Genomic DNA, 23,563 nt, shown 5'->3' with positions numbered 1-23,563 from the left:
ATAAATAAGGGACTAATGCGAAGAAAAATAAATGAATGAATAGTGTATTTTTTAGAACTCAACAAATATCTTTATGGACAGTATACAGAAATTAAATTGAGATTAAAGTTTGTATTTATTTATTTCATATATATGGCTTTTGTGTTTTATAAAATATGAGTTGATTAAAATACTGGACGTGCATAGATAGCATTTTGATTGAATGTAGTGGGCCGCTCTGGCCCAAAATGCCAGGCCCGATATTTTGCCCCAGTCCAGCCCTGCTTATATGGCAGCTGATATTAACGGGTGGAATTCGTCATTTGTCAATCATTCTCCAGTCCACCATTGACCGCACTCCAGACAGAAGTCTTCTTTTTCTACAAATGTTCTGCACAACAATAAAAGCATAAGACTTTTCCCAACTGCACATATTCTGTTCAGTTTTGACATCTTTCTGCTGACAGGAAGATTCTGCAGAGCTCAATTTAATTTTGGACCAGCATTTATCTACTCCTGCAAAAATGCTTCATTAATATGCAAAACATATGAGACTCGAGAAAAACTTCAGTTAATATACAACCTTTAAATGACCAATACAAATAATTGTTTAAGGAAAAGAAAAAGAGACAAAAAATAATAAAAAAATAAAGTCTTTTCCCAACGAAACCAAGACACGTGGTCAAAACACTGAAGAAAAGTCAGTACAGCCAATGTGCGCGTCTGGTGTGCGGTACTTTAAACTCTCATGTGTGTGCCATGTCGCGGCGCTGAGCGGCGCATCTGCTGTGTGATGCCCTTAACTGTACTGCTGATGGCCCGAGTTCGAATCTCGACTTAAGCAAAATGACATTGCGACTTGTATTTTAATAATGTTACCTTTTTATGATCAAAACAAGACATTCATTCGCAAAGTGTTCATTCGGATATCAGACCAATGTTAAAACAAAACTCGTTACAAGGACAGAGCATTTAAAAACACTATAGCATATAAATCTACAGCTGCATCTCCCTGGATTCAAACCCATCATCATCTCTGCTTGCTTGTCTGGAACTCTCACAGCTTCACTAAATCCCTTGAAGCCTCAACTCTACAACATGAGGTATAACACCTCAATTAGCTTAAAGGGCCATGACAAAGGGCAAAGGGCAGAAGTGGGTGTGGCCAGCAGAGCAGGGGAGAAGGAGGGGAGAGAGCATCTGTTGTGTTGTCAGTCGGTTCACAAAATGAGACACAACCATGAGGAGACGCATGATTTTATAGTTTACAAAGTTAAAATGCAAAGAAATAAACAGTAATTTAATGCCCTGCTACATTCATAATTTCATATACAGATAACCACAATTTATATCATTTTAAAGATAATCGTGTTAATTTTATAAACACTAAATGAGGACTTTTCCCCTCAATCCTCGGGTCTGAATGGAGACTCAGGTCTATGCCCTGTCTATTTTAACTATTAGCCCTGCTGGCTGGTAATCTTGATGATTTAGGCGAACACAGCAGCACGGCAATGTGTCTAAATGTGATCGAACTCCTGATAAAAGACAACGTCCTCCAACGTTCTCCAATTCTCATATACCTCTCCCGACAAAAAATGCTTGCAGCATACACAATTTTGCTGTATTGGCCCTGACAGGATCGCGGGGAAACACATGCAACAAACCCCGTGGATCATGGAAACAAACACATACGACCCTTCATGAATGGCTAAATACAGTGTGCCGTAAGTCTGCGGACGCATCTCACCCAGTCATCAGAGTAGCATTTCACAGCTGAGCTTGGCTTTGGCAGCCAGGTCTGCTTTGTCTTCGGAAAGCATGTGCTCTCATGAATATTTAAGAAGCCGGCTCTTCTCATAGGATAAGAAAACTCCGCTATGAATAATAATGAGAAACCGACGCGTCAGCTTTGCACTTGCAGTCCTGCGCTACGTCGCCAATTTTGATCATGTCCTAAAATTATTTTAAACCCGGAAGCTAAAATTAGCTGACAAAAGCTCAAAATTATCCAGTTTTCCCCACAATTAAAGCTAACAGGTGCTAACATTGTCCTAACTGATGCTCAACACACACACATCTGTTAAAAAAAAAAAAAAAAAAAGTACTTGAGGGTTTCGTGAACCTTTAACTGTTTCTTTGCTGAAGTTGTTCAAGAGCAATACATAAAAATGACCACTAGGTGTCACTGTAAAGGCTGGTTTTGAAACATTTGGAAGCTTCGACACATTTGCTTAGACTTTTACAGTGTTTCATAAAGCTTTCCTTTGCCCACCACTAGTCCTAGTATTTACAAACAGTATAACAAGACTGAGCAATGAGTGTCTCAAAGTGAGCCGTATATATGTGTGTGTAATCAGTACTTGAGCAGCATCAGCTGTGTGAGTGTAATCAATGGAGACTTAGAGCAGGTGTGTGTGTTGCATGACAGGACTTGTAGTTCATATTGAGACAGGATTGTAGTCCGTGTAAATGTGAATCTAGGAAAGTTAGATCACTGGTGATCGTGACACCCAGCATCCTGGCTAAATTTGCCCACTGGCCTCTGTTCATCATGGCCTCCTAACCATGCCCATATCATAACTGGCTTCATCACTCTGTCTCCTCTCTACCAATCAGCTGGTGTTAGGTGTGCTTTTAAATCAAAGCTTACAATGGGCCAGCTTTGGCCTGTGAGCCGTGTTTTGGGCATCTTTGTATATATTTTTCTGTATACCAGTATTTAGCGTACTAGTATACTAGTATTCAAGAGACATTTAAAGGCTTAAAAAGATTAATTGAGCAAATTATGGTAATTAAGCAAGTCATTGTATACTGTAGACCAGGGGTGGCCAACCCTGTTCCTGGAAAGCCACCTTCCTGCAGATTTCAGTTGCAACCCATATCAAACACACCTGCCTGTAATTATCACATGGTGTCCTAATTAATTGGTTCAGGTGTGTTTGATATGAGTTGGAACTGAAATCTGCAGGAAGGTGGCTCTCCAGGAACACGGAACACATAATAATTTTGATTTTAACTGTACATACGATCTGTAGCATGTAAAATGTCCTGATGTTCTATTCTGCACTGCTGTCATACATCTGCATGTCGTGTTTAATTCAGCACATGTCCTGTTATGTTACGGTTGATATTGTGATCAAGGTCAGACTGAGTGCACTGCATTGTGGGTTGCACCATAACTTAAAGTGTATTCTGCCAAGAAATATCTGGTATTCTGTGCAAGTGTGCAAACAAACATTTTAGTATTTTGTGCACGGGCAGAATTAGTATGCATTAGTAGCATTGTACAGTGCTCAAAGTAAATGAGTACGTCCCATTTTCATTCATTCTTTCGTTTTCTTTTCGGCTTAGTTACTTTATTAATCAAGGGTTGCCACAGTGGAATGAACCTTATCCAGCATATGCTTCACACAGCGGATGCCCTTCCAACTGCAACCTATCACAGGGAAACCCATACACGCTCATTCACAAACATACACTACACACAATTTTAGCTTACCCGTTTCAAATATAGCGCAAGTCTTTGGATTTGTGGGGGAAACTGGAGCACCCGGAGGAAACCCATGCCAACACAGGAAGAACATGCAAACTCCACACAGAAATGCCAACTGACCCAGCCGGGACTTGAACCAATGAACTTCTTCCTGTGAGGCGACAGCACTACCTACTGTGCCATCATGTCGCTCACATCCCATTTTGAAAACGAATATTTTTATCCATTTCTATGTTAATATAGATCATATATTTGGGTGCATTTGAACAATATAGATTTCTAAAATGGAAATATTTATTAATATAATATTTTAGTCACCGGACATTTTGAGAAATAGAAAGATAATATAATTGAATTAATTCAAAATATTGAAAAAAATTACAAACTACAAAATTTTAAGAAAATATATGAAGTTTTTTTCTTGAATTTTGCTCTTTTTTTTAAGTACAATTTAAATTAAATATTTTCTACACTGTATACCTGACAAATGCCTTGCCATTCATCCCAGTTGTAAGAGCAACAAATAATAACTTGACTTCTAGTTGATCATTTAGAAAAGTTTATAGAAAGTTAGATAGATTTTTCTGATGTTAAACTGCATCCGGATGATCTCAAATACTGCGAAAGACCTATTGGAACTTCGATTCTCACAGAAATCAGTCAAGTTTGATTAAATAAAAGTCATGGTTTGGGGTTACATTCAGTATGTGGTGTGCGAGAGATCTGCAGAGTGGATGGCAACATCAACAGCCTGAGGTATCAACACATTTGTGCTGCCCATTACATTACAAACCACAGGAGAGGGCAAATTCTTCAGCCGGATAGCGCTCCTCATACTTCAGCCTCCACATCAAAGCTCCTGACAGCAAAGAAGGTCAAGGTGCTCTAGGATTGGCCAGCCCAGTCACCAGACATGAACATTATTGAGCATGTCTGGGGTATGATGAAGGAGGAGGCATTGAAGATGAATCTACATAATCTTGATGAGCTCTGGGACTCCTGCAAGAAGCCTTTCCTTGTCATTCCTGATGACTTTATTAGTCAGTTATTTGAGTCACACTGTTAGACCTTACCGGGGTTTTTTACAGTAGAACACTGGCAACACTGTTGCCAGCCACTCACTGTAAAAGTTTGGTTACAGTAAGTAACTGGCAACAGTGTTGCCAGTTAATTACTGTAACTGAACCATTACAGTGAGTGGCTGGCAACAGTGTTGCCAGTTATTTACTGTAACTGAACCATTACAGTGAGTGGCTGGCAACAGTGTTGCCAGTTATTTACTGTAACTGAACCGATACAGGGAGTAGCTGGCAACAGTGTTGCCAGTTAATTACTGTAATAGAGCAGCAGTGGTAACTAACTGGAAACTATGTACAGTTAATTACTGTATTGTAGTGTTACAAATCACAGCATTGTACTGCATACACATTAATAGTATGTCATATATAGTTATTGTAGTGTTACTAAAATTAATCAGTATTCTTAGCTGTTATTTAAAAATAGAAGGCATAAAATTTTTCAGACAAATTTATTTTATTGTTTTGGCACGAAACAAATAAATAACAGAAAAAGTATAACAAAATTAAGAAATCAGCAGATATAAATATTGTCTTGCATATTACAGGTCTGCACAGTAAGGCTGCAGTCACACTAACATTTGAGCAAGCAAAATTCTGTCATACGGCACTGCGAAGTGGAATTAAACAAAGCGAGTAGTGGAATTAAACAAAATAATTAGAGATTGAAAAAGCAAGCCAGAGAGGTCATGTTCTGATCTTTGATTGGTATTAAGCAATCACATGATGTGATTTCGCACGTCAGCGTTCTCCAAGCTTGAACTTTCCAATGCTGCGAATTATGAAATTTGTCGCATGAGCTATCATTCCAGGTCTGCAGTACTCACATGTATATGAATGGAAGTCTATAGGGAGAAAAGTGCAGTGTGACCGGGACTTTAAGCTGTAACTCTAATTAAACACACCTGATCAAACTAATTAAGGCTTGTTAGAAATCTACAGGTAATGTTGAAGCAGGGTGTGAACTAAACTCTGCTGCGCTGCAGTTCTCCAGGAACTTGGAGTTTGACCCCCATGGTATACAGCAGTGGTGCTCAGTCCTGTTCCTGGATATCTACCTTCCTGCAGATTTCAGTTGCTACCAATATCAAACACACCTGCCTGTAATTATCACCTGGTGTTCAGGTCCTAATTCATTGGTTTAGGTGTGTTTGAAATGAATAGCAACTAAAATCTGCAGGAAGGTAGATCAGCAAATGAACAGCAAAAAACACAACATAATTATTTTAAAGTTTTAAATAATTAAAAACTGTGTTAAATCTCAATAAAAAGTTTAAAGTAATTATAAAAAATAAAGTTGGCAACACCGAAAAACCAAAGGATCCAATCTTTTATTGTTATAATTATCTCATGACAACAAACTTTATTAATGTTTCTAATATAAATTCATAGGTGGAAACACTGCTCTGAAAAATACTTAGCAACAAACTCACAACCTGGGACCGGACAGTGGAGCTTTTGTGTGTGGATGGCTATGTGTATCATGTTTTTGTGATTCCCTGTGACGATGTGCACAAGTTACCTTACTGAGATGAAGGAATTTAATTTTGGCTTAGTTGCCAGAAAGAAACATACAACTGTTAGCATCTGTACATTATGGCAGTATGCAATATCCAATAAATACTTAAACAAAAGTAATGTAAGAAGTTATATGAGGAGAGGCTAACTAGCTAACAATGTAGCTTTCAAGTACACAGTTCAAGATAACAACAATATAACTTAAAACACAGCCTTATTTTAGAAACCCTCAAAAACATTTGAACACATTTTACTTACTCATTATAGATTCTTATTTAAAGCCTAAAACATATCAGACTCTACATCTGAATTGATGGACAGAGAATAGAGCGCACTCAGCAGTAAACAAATCAAACACCTGGCTCCCTTAAAGGGCCAGCATTTTCTGAAAACTATTTCTAACACCTTTGTGTTTAGAATAAGACAGACAGCCTGTGGGAGTGTATGGGGATGCCTAAATCATTATTTTCTGCCTTTAAAATGCACGTCTCTATAAATAGCAACATAAACCATCAGAGAATTTATTGGAATTAATTCTTTGCACTACACAATTTCATACAAAGTCTACTCCTTTCACAGTAAAATAATGTGTTAATAAATAATAAATGTTTTCTTTTATTACAGCAAAACACTGGCTATTTTGCAGTTATTTACTGCACAATCTACAGAGTAGCAGTGCAGTTATACTAATTAAACACACCTGATCAAACTAAATCTAAAGGTAGTGTGTTGAAGAAGGGCTGGAACTAAATTCTGCTGGGCTGCGGCCCTCCAGGAGTTTGACATCCTTGGTACATAGCATATTTTCAAAGGAATTGCCTACATTTATCACAATCATGCACATATCATTGAATAAAAACAATAATATACAAACAATATACAAACGTCATCCAAAGCAAAAAAATAAAAAATAAATAAATATTCTGATCCTCATGTTGTTCCAAACCTGTAGTAATAATAATAATAAAAAACAAATAACCTGATTAATACATTTATTTAGGAAAGTCTTTATACTATACTGTTAATGCCATTTTTACTAACTTCATTTGAAGTTTTCCAAACAAATTCACTGAGTCTCTGCGAAAATGTTTGTACATGCTGTTTAACATATTTTTTAAATAACACATTTTTACTAGTTAATTAGCAAAATACTAATATTCAGCTTAAAGTGCAATTTAAAAGCTTAACTATTGACTAAACTAGGCACATTAAATTAATTATAGAAAAGTAAACAAAGTTATAAAAATGATTGTGATAATTTGGTTGCTCTGTGTGAATATTTTTGCCTTTAAATGCATCTCGTCGATATCTTTACCTTTTAATTAGCTCTGTGACATTGACATTGGTTGACTCCTGATACTCAATGTTAAAAACATAAAAGGAACCAAAGAAAACACAGAGATGGCTGCAGAGAAATTTAGCTTATCATCTATGCATTGTCTCACTTTCTCCTCAATACTGACCATACACATACCAAAACTGAACATATATATATATATATATATATATATATATATATATATATATATATATATATATATATATATATATATATATATAAATATATATATATATATATATATATATATAGCAACATAAAGCAGTACATGGGGTAATAATGGTTGAGCAGTAATTTACCATTTATTATCACAGTAACTATCTGTAATGGGTACATAAAGTAAATTACTGTAATTTATTCTTTGCACTACAAAATTTCATACAAATCCTGCTCCTTTTACAGTAAAATACTGTTTCCTTTTAATACAGCAAAACACTGGCTATTTTACAGTTATTTACTGCATAATCTACAGTAAGGGTTAACAGTGCATTACAGAGATGTATGGATGCAGTCCTCCAAGCTCATGAGAGTCAGACACAATATGAATTCTTTGTTCACTGCAGCATGACTTTATATTCTATACTGTACATTATTTCTGTTAAGTGATAAGACTTTTGTCTAAGCAAAGTCAGACCTTGCTGTCCTAATTAAATAGTAAAAATCAAGGCCTGATCATATTTTATTTTGCTTAAATAAGCATAATCTAGAGGCCTTTAGTGGCTAATTCGTACAAATTCGTACGATCTAATTTGTACATTTTTATACGATTTGCGTATCCCCCAATGACGGTTGGGTTTAGGGGTGGGGTTAGGTGCCACGCCTCCTTTTTAAAATCGTACATTTTCTTACGACTGAACTCGTACGAATTCGTACGAATTAGCCACTTAACTGCCAAAACGTAAAATACTTACGTTTTCTCGTGAGATCAGGCTGGCCACTTCTGATACCAAATGACCAACTAGAAGTCAAGTAATTCTTTGTTGTTCCTAAAACTTTGATAGGCAACAAGACTTTTGTCAGGTAAATTTGGCTTTACTGATTTTGGATCGTTATCATAAACTGTTTTATAAGATTATGTCCAGATTTGGCATCAGTACTGACTAATCTTATGTGCACAAATATAAAATTGTAAAGCTTCCTATACAAATATATTAATCTAAATGAGAAATTTGTGAAAAATGTACTCCTATATGTTGAGCACTGTATGTACAGTAGTATCCAGACATATCCTCATATCTTCAACAAAACACGATCAGTGGATTAGAAACACATCAGTGGTCTTTTACCTAATCTGCCGGCATCCTGCAACTGGATCTTCAGCATCTCCATCGGAGTGGTTATAATCACCTGCCCGAAATACAAAGCCAGAATTTTCTGTTTATCTGACTGATGTGTCCAGTGTATTGAAAATCATTCATTCATTTTCTTTTCACCTTAGTTCCTTTATTAATCTGGGGTCGCCACAGCGGAATGAACCACCAACTTATCCAGCATATCTATTATGCAGCGGATGCTTTTCCAGCCGCAACCCATCACCTGGAAACATCCATACACTCTCATTCACACACACACACACACATTCATACACTACGGACAATTTTAGCCTGCCCAATTCACCTGTACTACATGTCTTTGGACAGTGGGGGAAACGGGAACATCCGCAGGAAACACGGGAGAACATGCAAACTCCACACAGAAATGCCAGCTGACCCAGCCGAGGCTCGAACCAGCGACCTTCTTGCTGTGAGGCAACAGCACTACCTACTGCGCCACAGTCTCGCCTATTTAAAATCACAATATGTAAAAAAAACTTATATTTAAATAATAAAGAAACACTAGAACAGGATTACATATTTTGCTGACTTATGTACTTACATTATCTCAAATGTTTGAAAGTAGGCCGTGATAAAATCTGGAGAAATTAGCAATTTTAACTAGTGAGACGGAACGTGTGCTGTGTGTTCATGCTAATGTCATCACACACCCTTGATTTCTGCTCTGGTTTTGTATAAAATAGGGAAACAGCAAAGAGTAAAGTAACAAATTGCGAACACTCAAGTTACTGTAAATGAATAGGCTTTCTCAGGAATTGTACTTTACTGAGTAGTTTTAAAAATGTGTGTTTTTACTGGTGGATCATTCCGCTGTGGTGACCCCAGATTAATAAAGGGACTAAGCCGAAAAGAAAATGAATGAATGAATGCTTTTACTTTGACCCTTGAGAAAAATTTTTGTATCTTTACTTTTACTACACTATTTTCCTTCAACATGCAGTCACTACTTTATTTTTAATTGGGTAAGGTGATTGACTAAGTAGGAAACTCAGTTCTGTGATTCCTATCCAATCAAATCGCACATGGAATGTAAACCACATTACTGAACAACCTCAAGAAATTTATAAACAACCTCAAGACATTTATAACATATAAAGGCAGCAAACCCTGCTGGAAGCATTAAAAATGTCCAAGATGATGTTGAAAATCTTTCATGCAATTACCCAGAGACTGTCACTATGAGAAGATGGTCGATGTAATGCAGTACATAATGTTACGTTTACACACACACGCACTTCTCTACGTGATCATGAAAAATTGTGGAGGATTGTGTCATAATAAAAGCTCGGCTGTTTTCATTTTGCATGGCACTCATTTCTCATCAGTAACTGCTTCGGTGTCTCCACAGCTGTCAGCTTTACTCTGCTTCATACTACCATGATAATACTTTAGCTCAACCATTAACATGATTTCTGCAGGAGTCCTATTGGATGTAATGAAGACTACATTTCCCATGATTCCAGAGTCACACACTTTCAAGAGTCACTGCTTCATCAAAATAAGCCTTTATTTGTTGTGAAAACGCACCCTCTTGTGTTTAAACTTACTTACTGTACCTTTAATTAAAATAATAATAATAACAATAATAACAACAACAACAACAACAATAATAATAATACATATTTAATGCATATTATAATAATGATAATGATAATGATAATAATGATAATGACAATGACAACAACAATAATAATAATAATAATAATAATAATAATAATAATAATAATAATAATAATAATAATAATAATAACAATAATAATAATACATATATGATGTATATAATAATAGTAATAATAATAACAATAATAATACATATATAATGCATATATATAATGCATATAATAATAATAATATTATTATTAATAATAATAATAATAATACATATATAAAGCATAAAAGAAGAAGAAGAATGATAGCAATAATAATAATAATAATAATAATAATAATAATAGTAAAAATAATAGTAATAAAATTAATAACAACAATAATGATAATAATAATAATAACAATGATAACAATAATAATAATAACAATAATGATAATAATAATAATAACAATAATACATATATATTGCATATAATAATATAAATAATAATAATAATAATAATAACAACAATAATAATGATAATAATAATAATGATAATAATAATAATAATAATAACAATAACAATAACACATATATAATGCATATAATAATAATAATGACAATAATAATAATAATAGTAATAATAATAATAATAACAATAACAATAACAATAACACATATATAATGCATATAATAATAATAATGACAATAATAATAATAATAATAATAATAATAATAATAATAATAATGATAATGATGATGATAATGATGATAACAAAAACAATAATAATAATAATAATAAAGATGTCAACTTCGAATTATTGGAATTTAAAAAAAAAAAAACATGGAGAACAGAAACAAATCATAGTGAGTTGCTTGAGATAAGATTTGGAAGACACGGTTAATGGCAGAATTTGCATTTTGGCTGCACAGTTCCCTTTCAGTTGTACTTAAGCCAGCAAAGTACTTTAGGAAACTCAACACTGGAGGAACAAGCAGCTGTTTTGTGTGAGTTTGAGAAATGTGGGTCGCATGAGCACAAAACAGAGAGACTAACCTGACAGGTCCCAGCACCACAACCTGCTAACATTTCTCTAACCAGCGTCAACTTCTCTCTGCAAGAGAGCCAGAAATAAAGACACAAAAAGCATTATTTTTTAGATGAGCAGATCTTATTTTAAGAGAAATGCTTCACTTTTATTTACACATTTTTATGAATCACACACTAGATAATCAATTGAAATAAAAACAGGGCACAATATATTTTATAGTGGGCGAATTTTTATTTTTATTATTTATTATTAATCATTCAATTATTCATTTTCTTTTTGGCTTAGTCCCTTTATTAATCTGTGGTCGCCACAGCGGAATGAACCGCCAATTTATACAGCATGTTTTACGCAGTGGATACCCTTCCAGCCGCAACCCATCTCTGGGAAACATCCATACACTCTCATTCACACTCTGACACTCATACATTACGGCCAATTTAGCCTACCCAATTCACCTTTACCAAATGTCTTTGAAATGTAGAGGAAACTAGAGCTCCCTGAGGAAACCCACGCGAACACGAGGAGAACATGCAAACTCCAACAGAAACGGCAACTGACCCAGCAGAGGCTCGAACTAGCGACCTTCTTGCTGTGAGGCGACAGCACTACCGCGCCACCACCACGCCTATTTATTATAGTTTATATTTTATTTTGATGCATTTTATATAGTTAATGTCCAGTTTTTTTTTGCCTCTTCATATGCAATGACAACGCACACACCCAAACACACACTTATTTCAATAATTCATCCACACATTGCAGTCTGCTAGGCCATATTAATCAATAATTTAGAAATCGAGCTATTAGTCTCCAGCACCGAGATGCTCACCAGAGCTGCAGGTATATTCAAGGTGTACTGAGTTATACTGCGGTATCAATCCATAATGCACAAGCTTTTATCGAGATCTGCTCTGTTTTTTAAAAGTCTGCGTGCAAATCCAGCAGCGCACTGGATTTATTCTCTTAAAAAATCAGAAGTGAAGATGAGACTTCATCGCCCTCAGCTAAAAGAATAAATTAAAAGGCGATTTCTAAATCAGTGCAACTGTTCAATAAGTTATGAGACCTCCATTACGTCTCATTGCAGAGCACGCTCATGAGTAAATGAGTCACACAGATGAGAAAATGAAGACATTTTAATGAATACAAATTACTAAAACTGTGTAATGAAGGTTTATTCTGAGAGGTGGAACTTTGGATGGACACAAGTGGTAATTTCATACATGTTCTTGCAGACAGTTCATTAAAACAACCAAAAAAAAATGGTTCCTTAAAATAAAATATTGAAATAAATTAAATTATTTCAATTTATTTAATCAGCAAGATGCCAAAGAAATATTTTAACTATAACTATATATGTGATTTTATCTTATTAGTATACACTACCTGACAAAAGTCTTGTCGCATATCCAAGTTTTAGAGCAACAAATACTAACTTGACTTCTAGTTGGTCATTTGGTATCAGAAGTGGCGTATATGAAAGACAAAGGCCTCTAGATTATGCTTATTTTAGCAAAATAAAATATGATCATGCCTTGATTTTTAAATATTTAATTAGGACAGTAAGGTCTGACTTTGCTTAGACAAAAGTCTTATCACTTGACAGAAATAATGTCCAGTATAGAATAAAAAGTCATGCTGCAGTGGAGAAAGAGTTCATATTGTGTGTGACTCCCATGAGCTTGGAGGACTGCATCCATACATCTCTGCAATGACTCAAATCACTTATTAATAAAGTCATCTGGAATAGAAAGTGTTCTTGCAGGACATCCAGAGTTCATCAAGAGTCTTTGGATTCATCTTCAATGCCTCCTCCTTCATCTTACCCCAGACATGCTCAATAATGTTCATGTCTGGTGACTGGGCTGGCCAATCCTGGAGCACCTTGACCTTCTTTGCTTTCAGGAACTTTAATGTGGAGGCTGAAGTATGAGAAGAAGTGCTATCTTGCTGAAGAATTTGCCCTTTCCTGCGGTGTGTAATGCAGCACAAATGTCTTTATACCTCAGGCTGTTGATGTCGCCATCCACTGTGCAGATCTCTCACACGCTCTCATCATGAATGTAACCTCAAACCATGATTTTTCCCTCACCAAACTTGACTGATTTCTGTGAGAATCCTGGGTTCATGCAAGCTCCAGTAGGTCTTCTGCAGTATTTGTGAAGATTGGGATGCAGCTCAACAGATGATTCATCAGAAAAATCGACCTTCTGCCACTTTTACAAAGGATCAACTAGAAGTCAAGTTAATGGGATTGACGACAAGACTTTTGGCAAGTAGTGTGTATCTTTTTTTAATTTTAATTTAAACCAAAAATAAACAAAAAGGAAACTCTAAAAATGAGAAAAAATTATTTTGTTATATTTATCATTATCAATAATTACAATTTCAGTTGGCTTTAAGGTTACAAGTCTTCTTTCTTATTTTTATCTTTTTATCCTTATCTTCATTTAGATTTTTATTAATAATATTATATTGAAAAAAAAAACTTCAGCTTATAACTTTGTTAATAAATATGTTCATATTTTATATATCGTATATATACAATAATAATTAAGCTGAAAATGTATTTTATTATAGCTGCAATTCGAAGTTAACAATATTATTTATTTAAACCTAAATGCATAAGTGCAATAATCACTGTTTTGTGGGTATCATTTTTTTCAAGAAATAAAGTTCAGTTATAGTTTTCTACACAAGTCTATTTCTTTTTCTTTTTTTTTTTGTTTTTAGGGATTGTGCATAATTCAGAATTAAACTGAGAATAGCTTTAAATGTGATGCAACTGAATGTCCCTTAATAACTCAGAATTTAACTCTTAATCCTAAATTTTAACCTTCTAAGTAAGAAATATGAGAAATGAATTGCACTGCAAGGTGTAAAATAAAATCTTATTTTCTTCTCACCCGTCTTTGGAGAGCTGCTGTCTGAAGAAATCATTGGCGACCAGTTTGATGGCCTTTTCTGGAGTCACAAGAGCCAGATTAACAGCAGCCCCTACACATGAAAGGAGGGATATCAGGAGGAAAAAAGCAGAAATAATGGAGTTTCCCCGAGCATCAACACTTCTGGATGAGCTAAACACAAATACACAATCACCTCTGTACATCCCAGTGAATCCTTCAGACCGCACGGTTTTCATCAGACAGTCAGACCTGTGAATGAAACACATCCAGACACATACAGCTGAAGTCAAATTATTTATCCCCTCTAAATTTTGTTTATTTTTCCAAATCTTTCCCAAATGATGTTTAAGAGAGCTAGGAAATTTTCACAGTATTTCCTATAATATTTTTTCTTCTGGAGAAAGTCTTATTTGTGTTATTTCAGCTAGAATTAAAGCAGTTTTTAATTTTTGTAAAACATTTTAAGGTCAAATTTATTAGGCCTTTTAAGCCATATTTTTTTGATAGTCTACAGAACAAACATCATTATATAATGACTTGCCTAATTCCCCTAACTTGCCTAATAAACCTACTTAAGCTTTTAAATATTACTTTAAGCTAAATACTTGTATCTTAAAAAATATCTAGTCAAATATTATGTACTATCATCATGGCAAAGATAAAAGAAATCAGTTATTAGAGATGAGTTATTAAACTATTATGTTTAGAAATGTGTTGAAAAATCTCTCTCCATTAAACAGAAATTGGGGGGGAAACATATATGGGGGGCTAATAACTCAGACTTCAGCTGTATATAATGCACAGGCCTATACATAGAGGACATATAGAAGTATATATTTGCTCAGAAAATTAAAGGAGAATAATACCTACATGTTAGTGTAGACCCGTGATCCATTTTGCTGGTTTTGAAGGCGTGTTTTTGCCAGATCAATTGGAAAAACACAAGTGACGCCAATCAGTCCAGCAATGCCTCCATTGATGAGTTTAGCTGGCAGACTGAAATATGAATGCAGATAATATAATACAATGTGAATTTTTGAGCTTTAGCGCGCCCCCTTCAAGATGCTTGTCGTTTGCTTTTCATTTGATGCACATCAGTTCAACCACTACTGGCAGAGCTGTGATAAGACCAAATGCTTTTTTGAGGGGAGGAGCTACACTGTCCCACAATGTCTTATTTTTCAGTTGAGATTACATCAAACATCGAATAATGCACATTTCAAAGCACTTCATGGGACATTTAAGCAGCATAACGAGCTATTTTTAATGTCTGAAAAATTAATGGAAGTGAATGAGACTGGAGCCAATAAGGTTCCAATGGCTGCACACACTCTATATCAGTGGTGCTCAACCCTGCTCCTGGGCCCGGTTTTTCAAAAGTAATCTACTAGGATTTTGGATAAGGGATTGGATCAAATCTTGAAAATGGGTTTTTCAAAAGAAATAACGGATTACATAATCGGATTAGATCAGGTAGTCCAATCTTGGTTTTGATCCGGATCAAACCTTTAGTTTGGGTTTTTCAGACCTTTTTTGTAGAATCTGGATCACTTTGATCCAAAAAACCTGGATTAAACTGATCCCATCAGAAGGGTGGATTTAGCATGGATTTCATGTCTAAAATAAAATGAAAACTTAAAAAATTTATTAAATAATACTATTTTTAGATCATGCAGTATCTTACAAGATATACTATTTATTCATAAGGTTTTAATTTTATTTGTTCATCTGTCAGGCTATAGTGAGTATAGGCTTTAATGTATTTAGCCTTTCAGCATAGGCCTAGAGCAAAGTAGAAAGAGTTTGGCCTCATAAAATAATCCCCCAAACAGCTGTCAAAACTGACCAAAAAAAATCTATTTTATTCTGTCACTAATTGATATATATATTCATCACAATGGAAAATATTTTTCTTTTTAGAATATTTATTAGTGATGCATGCAAGGATTACAGAATAACAAACAAATTGCAAAGAATTTTTGAAATCACTTTCAACAATTGCAAAAAGAGACTAAAAGGCCAGAAGCACAGCTTCGTCTGGCAGAGAAACAACTGACTCTAACCAAACTGCAGACAACCAAGGCCAATGACTTGAGATTCGCCTCCTAAAGGCTACACTCAGACAAGCTGCTCTCTCCACATCAGATGAGGAAGTCTGAAATTAATGTGGAGTTTTTGACATTAAGTCTTTTTTTTATTTACATCTATAGTTGAAACTTATTATAATTATCCTCAATACTGCTGAAAGAGGATGGGGTGGGGTTTTTCTTGTTTTTATTATTTATTATTATATATTATTAATAATTATAAAAAAAAAAAATTGTTTTCATTTCAAATAAAAATAAAGTTGTATTGGCCCCACGCTGGCTATTCTACTTGTCGCTCTTTACATATCTATAGTTCTACATTGTGATGTCCTATGCTGTTTGAGCACTGGTTATCCAGATTTAGTGATCCTGAAAAGTTCCTATCCGGATCAGATTGATCCAATCCGATGTTGCTTTGAAAAACTGGCTCAAAAAGTAAGCTGGATTACTTGATCACGGATCGCAAAAACAGAATTACTAAATCTGGATCAATTTTATCTGGATTAAACCTTTTGAAAAACCGGGCCCTGGAGATCGACCTTCCAGCAAAGTTCAGCTCAAACCCTGATCAAGCACACCTGAACCAATTAATTAGGACCTGAACAGCACTTGATAATTACAGGCAGGTGTGTTTGATATGGGTTGCAACTGAAATCTGCAGGAAGGTCGAGCGCCAGGAACAGGGTTGGTCACGCCTGATTTATATAATGTCAATATTATAGTTATTAAAACCACTGGCCTCTAAATAAAACTCACCTGATCTGATTGTCAGCCATTTCAAATGAAAACAAAGCAATCAATGTATCAGAGCAGATGTTATGGCATCACATTTGCATTTTCAGAGAGTCAGAACTGCCTTCGCTGTGGCTGATATTGATGTCCAGCGCATTTCTATAGCTGTTCCTGTTTGAGCGATTTCTAGTCAGAGGGGATGTTTAACATGGTCACTGAAAAGATGGAAATGAGCAGGACTTCAGGCTGAAATCTTTCTTATAATGCCTAGAAATGTAAAAGAAATAACATATATTGTTACTATCAAACCAATTATTGTACATGCATTATACATATTATACATGTTAATCATATAGAAGTACCAAAAAGTTTAAAATTAATTTTGTCATGTTTTTTTTTTTATGATTCAATTTTTATTTTCTTTTTCTTCAATAATTTCACAATGCAATCAGTTTACACATTTTACCTCCTTTTACCATCCCCTTATCCCTCCCCTACCCTACAGGGGCAGTGCTGTCGTTGAGTATTGCTATCATAGAACCAGTAAACACAAATACTTATTACTTAACTCCATAGGAACCGTAACAATACAATAAAACATAAATAAATAATAAAAAATAAATAAATAAATAAGAATAAATAAATAAACTAAAGTAAATAAATAAATAATTACATTTTTGGTGTGCGTTTCACCACAATGACCTTATTCCTTCTCCAAAAATGCCAAGTAATTTCCCCATCTTCTCTAATAAACATCCAATTTATCTAGTATCCTGTATGTAATTTTTTCATATGCTGCCACCTTCCCCAGTTCTGTAACCCATTCTTGAAATGATGGTGACAAGGGGGGACAATCGAACTAGGGTACATTCCAGACAATTGAACCAAATGTGAAAGAAACCGTAAAGAGTTCACCCAAAACTTAAAATTCTCTCATCATGACTTTGACATTTTAAAGTAAACTGGATAGAAAACTGGATAACCACTGATATCCATAGTATCCCTGCTGAAAAATCCAGCTTAAACCAGCCTAAGCTGGTTGGCTGGTTTTAGCTGGTCGACCAGGCTGGTTTTAGAGGGGTTTTGGCCACTTCCAGGCTGGTTTCCAGCCATTTCCAGCCTGGTCTTAGCTGGTCAGGCTCGGAGATGACCAGCTAAAACCAGCTTGACCAGCCTAGACAAGCTGGGAGTCCAGCCCAAAACCAGCTATATCCAGCTTAAACCAGGCTGGTCAAGCTGGTTTTAGCTGGATTTGGCTGGTCATTTTCCAGTCTGACCAGCTAAGACCAGGCTGGAAATGGCTGGAAACCAGCCTGGAAGTGGCCAAAACCCCTCTAAAACCAGCCTGGTCGACCAGCTAAAACCAGCCAACCAGCTTAGGCTGGTTTAAGCTGGATTGTTCAGCAGGGATCCAAAAGCACTGCAGTATTTGGGTGTTCTGTGTTTTTCTGAGGTAATTAGTCTATACCAAAATGTCTATATTTCATACAAAGTATTAAGCTGATCAGTCAGTTCTTATCATGTGACTTACTTACTTCAACTAGGTGCTCTTGGCAAATGCGAGCGTGCCCAATATGCGTGCACACAAAAGCTGCGCACCTCCATTGGAAACAACGTACTTGCGCATGTAAAAGATGTGATATGTGAAAGGCCCCATAAGTAGTTAAGCTACATTTACACCTGATCCTGCACAAAAATCTGACAGTTGGAGGGGCGTGGTTAAGTATATTAGCCACACCCAATACCTCAGACAGACATAATCTGAGAATTTAACTCAAAACAAACAGGAAGTGCATTTTCAGATTTCAATTAAAGATTACAAGGCCAAACAATTGTATTTTTCCTAATGACATGCACAGATGAATTGTTCAGCACAAAACTAGCAATGCGAGCAAACAAATTCAATATGGTTAGTTTTGATTTCATGTGTACTTTAAGGGTATAGAGTGAGTTTCTGTAGCCATGGCAACTGCTGACTACGCTGCAAGTATCACAATGTTTGCTGGACTTCAAATGCATGTGTATGAAATTCAAGCTCGACGCAGGATCAAAGACACACACACACACCGTTCACTCCGGCCTGTGCCATTATCCATTAGTGAAAATGCAGAACAGTACGAATGGAAATAATACCAGAGACAATGGCAGCTCTCTGACTGTTCTGTGTTCAGAGGATCTCTCTAGAGGTGGTGTGGTGTGTGAAGGCTTGATAAAAGCGGATTTGTGTGTGTGTATGTGTGAGTGTCTGTGAGAAAGATGACATGTGACACTCTTCCTTTGTTCATACTTCCTAAATCTGCTCAGTGAAAGGACCAAACCTTAAGCTTAGTGTTTTTATGAATAATACAACCATCTCCCTCTTTTTCAGTGTGTGTGAGGGGTCTTATATAACTCGTGAGTTATGAATCTGCAAATCCACATGAATTATTGCTGCTTTCCAGAGACAGCATGAAAAATATGCCTGGAAACTTCTGAAAAATTAAGGTAAATTTGTTGCCATCGACTGTGAAATATGAAAAGGAGAGGTGTTGCTAAGCCTTCGGAAATGTTTTTTTACACAATTACTGGGACAAAATGAATATTACATGTTGTTTTTTTCCCCAGGTTTGGCGTTAATGTAACAATATGCGGTTTAAAACCTTGGCTTGAGTTGTTCATGATCGTTTTAATCAATGATTCATTCATTCAATTTCTATTGCTTTTCCGGGGCCGGGTCGCGGGGGCAGCAGTCTCAGGAGAGAACCCCAGACTTCCATCTCCCGAGACACTGACGCCCCATTCACACGGGGCGTCAGCGCCAACGGTTCCCATTCATTTTGAATGGGTGACGTCAGGCGTTGCCGAACTGCATTGTGGATCCGTCAGCACCGCTTCAGAAGCGTTGCTCTCTGCAGAAGTTGGGACTAGCTCAACTTTTCAAGCGCCAACGGAAGCGTCAGCCAATCAGATCGCTGTATGCAAATACACCAGCTCAGACAGTGGCCTATTGCTGACTGAATTTTATTGGCTGACGCTTTATGACGATCGCATCAGCCCCAACTTCAGACACGCCTTCAGTCAAGCGTTGACGCTGAAGCCCCGTGTGAATGGGGCGTTACTCCAGCTCCTCCAGGATATCCCGAGGCATTCCCCAGCAAGCCAAGAGACATAAGCCCCTTTCACACAGTGATACTGGTAAATATCCGGAAAATTTCTGGAACGACTTTACCGGTGAATTCAAAAAAGCGCTGTTCACACAGGTACGAACATTACGGAATTTGTCCGGAAAAGACCGTTCCCACATTCATTGCAGAATAGCAGTAAATTCTGACAATATTAACCAGAAATGGCCTCTAAATGGCTGCGCTTCTATTTGTAAACATTTGATTGCATTAAAAACTCTGTGGATGGATCAGTATTGTGAACAACTTTGATGAAAACATATAGAGGAACACTTTCGCATGTTGAGATATACATGATATGTGTGTGTTGGCGCTCACGGGCTGCTTCACGGACACACTCGACACGTTACGCAACTGTAGGAAGCAAAGCTTGAAGGTAAACAAACAACGGCTTATCATAAGCATCGTATCGATAATTATTTACACAGTTGACATTAAGAAGAAACATATAAACTTTGTCTGATCAACATCTAGCAGCTAAATGTGTCTGGAAAAATGTTCAAAGACTTTTATTTTCATAAACCGCGTGGCCGTGAATGCGTGTGGACTGTTCTGATTGGCTAAAGTAGACGTCTCACGTCAGCACGTCCTAGATGTGCACACGCTCTTTCCAGCAATCTTCCTTCTGCGTTCACACAGCGGAGCATTCTGACAAATTACCGGTAATGTTACAACTTCTCTTTCCGGAAAATAGCCGGAAAAAATTTACCAGTATTTTCAAAAAGGGCCCGTTCACAGATAGAGACCTTTCCGGAAAATTGCCAGTAATTTTCCGGAAAGGTCTGTATGTGTGAAAAAGGCTATGGTCCCTCCAGCACGTCCTGGGTCTTCCTCCTTGTGGGACATGCCTGGAACACCTCCAGAAGGCGCCCAGGAGGGATTCGAAACAGATGCCAGATCCACCACAGCTGACTTCTCTCAATGTGGAAGAGCAGTAGCTCAACTCCGAGCTCCTCCTGGGTGACAGAGCTCCTCACTTTATCTATAGGGGTGCGTCCTGTGAAGGAAACTCATTTTGGCTGCTAGTCTTGAGATCTTGTATTTTCGGTCATGACCATAGGTGAGAGTAGGAACATAGATTGACCAGTAAATCGAAATCTTTGCCTTTTGACTTACTTTCATACAAAACTCCAAAATACTTCTACTACTACTAGAATAGTAGTAATACTACTAATACTAATACTAATACTACTCCTCCACCTGGGGTAAGGACCTTCCTCCAACTTGGAGGTGTGACCTATTATTTTATTTGATATTAAATAACACAATTTCCAATCTTACTTTAGCAAAAGTGTAAACATTAGCTACTGTAAAGAAATATTAATCTACAGTAGTAGCCTGAAATAACCTGTCATTATTTAAAGGTACAGTTTGTAGTTTTTCCACTAGAGGACGCAAATTCACTACAAACTAAGCCATAGTTTGGTGATGGTGTAACTAATGCAGAGTTCAGACTTCATGATTTTGGCCCTGATTTTGACTCGCCGACAGGTTTTGAGAAATCGCCGACAAATGCCTGAAATCAGAGTCAAATCGGTGCTCGTGCACGTGAGTGACAATCACACAGTATGAACTATCAAGGACGCGATATATGAGAATCGCTGATGAGTCGGCGATGCCTGTGAGATATTTGGCGTGCTAAATATCTGGAGCTGTCAGATTCAAATCATGCCGTGTGAAATGAGTTTTGACTGAAAATAACATCGGCGATCACCTACAGCCAATGAAAGAGCAGCTTTCACTTGTGTGTGTACCTGCAGGCCAGCGGGAGGTTGAGGGAAAAGTTAAAAGTGCTCATTTTCGATTTATTTGGACCCAAGACATGGAGCAAAAACTAGCAGATGTTTGACAGAAGCACCCGGGCCTGTTTGACGTTTCACACAGTAAGTTAAAAAAGAAAGTTGAGGAGAAATGGCTAATTCCTTTCTAACCCAGGTGAGGAAATATGTACATTTTCTACCCCATTTAAGGCTTCTTTCTCATTATGTAGTTAATAACAAAATATATACTACGTGTTTTTGGCTGTGAGACGTAGTTTGGACGAACTTGTCGGCGATTCTTCCTATAGTAAAGTTATGTAATGTGAAATCCCTGTCGGCGATCCATCTTGCAGTGTAAACAAAGCAGCGACGAAACGGTAGCCCAGATAGTCATGCAGAGTGAAAACATCTGTGACACGACTACTTTGAAAATCATGCAGTCTGAACTCGGCATTAGTGTGGAATCATGGGAGTTGTAGTCTTCATCCTATGAAATACAGAATTACAATTGATATGGGCTGAATTTAAACAAACAAATGAAGTTGAACATTACTAAATTTAATTTGTTTGTTTGTATTCAGCCTATATCAACGGTTTGCAACAATTCTGCAGAAATGTGTTAGATAAGAAATAAGTTGATGAAATGACAGAAAAAAAGTGCTGACAGTTTATGACCAGGTTTTTGTACCATCAATTTCAACATCAACCCAGATTTTAAATCACTTCAAACTATTAAAAATGTCAATAAAAGTAACTTCAACATCAAAAGTTGTTAAAGCAAAGATCAAGGTCCAGTAATGCAATTCAAAAGCATAAATAAATGAAGAAAAAAAAACATGAATAACAAAATATAGTAAAAAAAATATTGATATTTTATAGTTTAAGATTGACTTTAGTCTTCAAACAAATGTCAGAATACACTGAAAAGAAATGATTATTGGAATTATTAAATTTATTAATGTTAAGTCATTGCAAACTGTTTATTTGGGCTGAATTTAAATTCCATAATCTTAAACATAATTTGTTTGTTTAAATTCAGCCCAAATAAATAGTTTGCAACCACTTAAAAAATGTAGTAAATCCAATGATCCATTATTTTCAGTGTACCACTTTATGAACTGTCAAATTAAATAGTATAAATTGCTTTCTACAATACCACACATACAATCTCAAATCATTTAATACATACATGAGAAACATCTGAGACTTGGTAGGTACTTACATGAAACCCAGCTGAGAACTTACAGTCTCCTGAGCTGTGAACGAAAAACTCTGAGCGAAGGATGTTTCAACGGTAAAGGCTTTGAGGTTTTTATTCTGTGCACTACAGCTAAAACAAGCCCGCTGAATGATGTGACACATAAAACTCTGGCAAATCCTGCAGACTCACATTTATCCTGAATCCACAGGCAGTCTCCACAATGCATCCCATTGAGAGATTATGTTCAGAAACCCAAAACCAGCCATTGATAAAGCTTACAGGAACAGAGGCTGCTGTAGTGTGGAACGAGAGAGAGCAAGTAAATATAAGTGTGTTC

The 23,563-nt window shown here is 36.2% G+C and overlaps 1 protein-coding gene and 1 long non-coding RNA gene across 4 annotated transcripts in view; both read right to left on the bottom strand.

The window, feature by feature from the left end:
* Positions 1 to 23,563, bottom strand: part of LOC148679675 (uncharacterized) — a 162,273-nt gene that overhangs the window by 5,223 nt on the left and 133,487 nt on the right. The gene's annotated exons all lie outside the window — the stretch shown is intronic.
* slc25a22b (solute carrier family 25 member 22b) overlaps positions 1 to 23,563 on the bottom strand; it is a 27,718-nt gene extending 4,155 nt beyond the window's left edge. Inside the window, exons 1-8 of one of the 3 annotated variants that reach the window (XM_087260609.1) lie at positions 23,248 to 23,458; positions 17,129 to 17,371; positions 15,156 to 15,281; positions 14,479 to 14,534; positions 14,286 to 14,376; positions 11,385 to 11,442; positions 8,695 to 8,755; positions 4,987 to 7,015 (exon numbers count right to left, since the gene is read on the bottom strand). In XM_087260609.1, the coding sequence (XP_087116735.1) occupies positions 6,915 to 7,015; positions 8,695 to 8,755; positions 11,385 to 11,442; positions 14,286 to 14,376; positions 14,479 to 14,534; positions 15,156 to 15,281; positions 17,129 to 17,148 (513 nt within the window). In that variant the 5' untranslated portion in view covers positions 17,149 to 17,371; positions 23,248 to 23,458 and the 3' untranslated portion in view covers positions 4,987 to 6,914. Of the gene's footprint in view, positions 1 to 264; positions 703 to 4,986; positions 7,016 to 8,694; positions 8,756 to 11,384; positions 11,443 to 14,285; positions 14,377 to 14,478; positions 14,535 to 15,155; positions 15,282 to 17,128; positions 17,372 to 23,247 lie in introns of those variants that run through there. The other 2 variants (XM_087260606.1, XM_087260607.1) reach the window with 2 other exon arrangements.

This window comes from Danio rerio, chromosome 7 (genome assembly GCF_052040795.2).
Source record: "Danio rerio strain M-AB ecotype USA chromosome 7, GRCz13ab, whole genome shotgun sequence".
NCBI lineage: Eukaryota > Metazoa > Chordata > Actinopteri > Cypriniformes > Danionidae > Danio > Danio rerio.
Note: the sequence above shows the minus strand (reverse complement) of the source record. Positions and strands in the feature narration are given on the sequence as shown.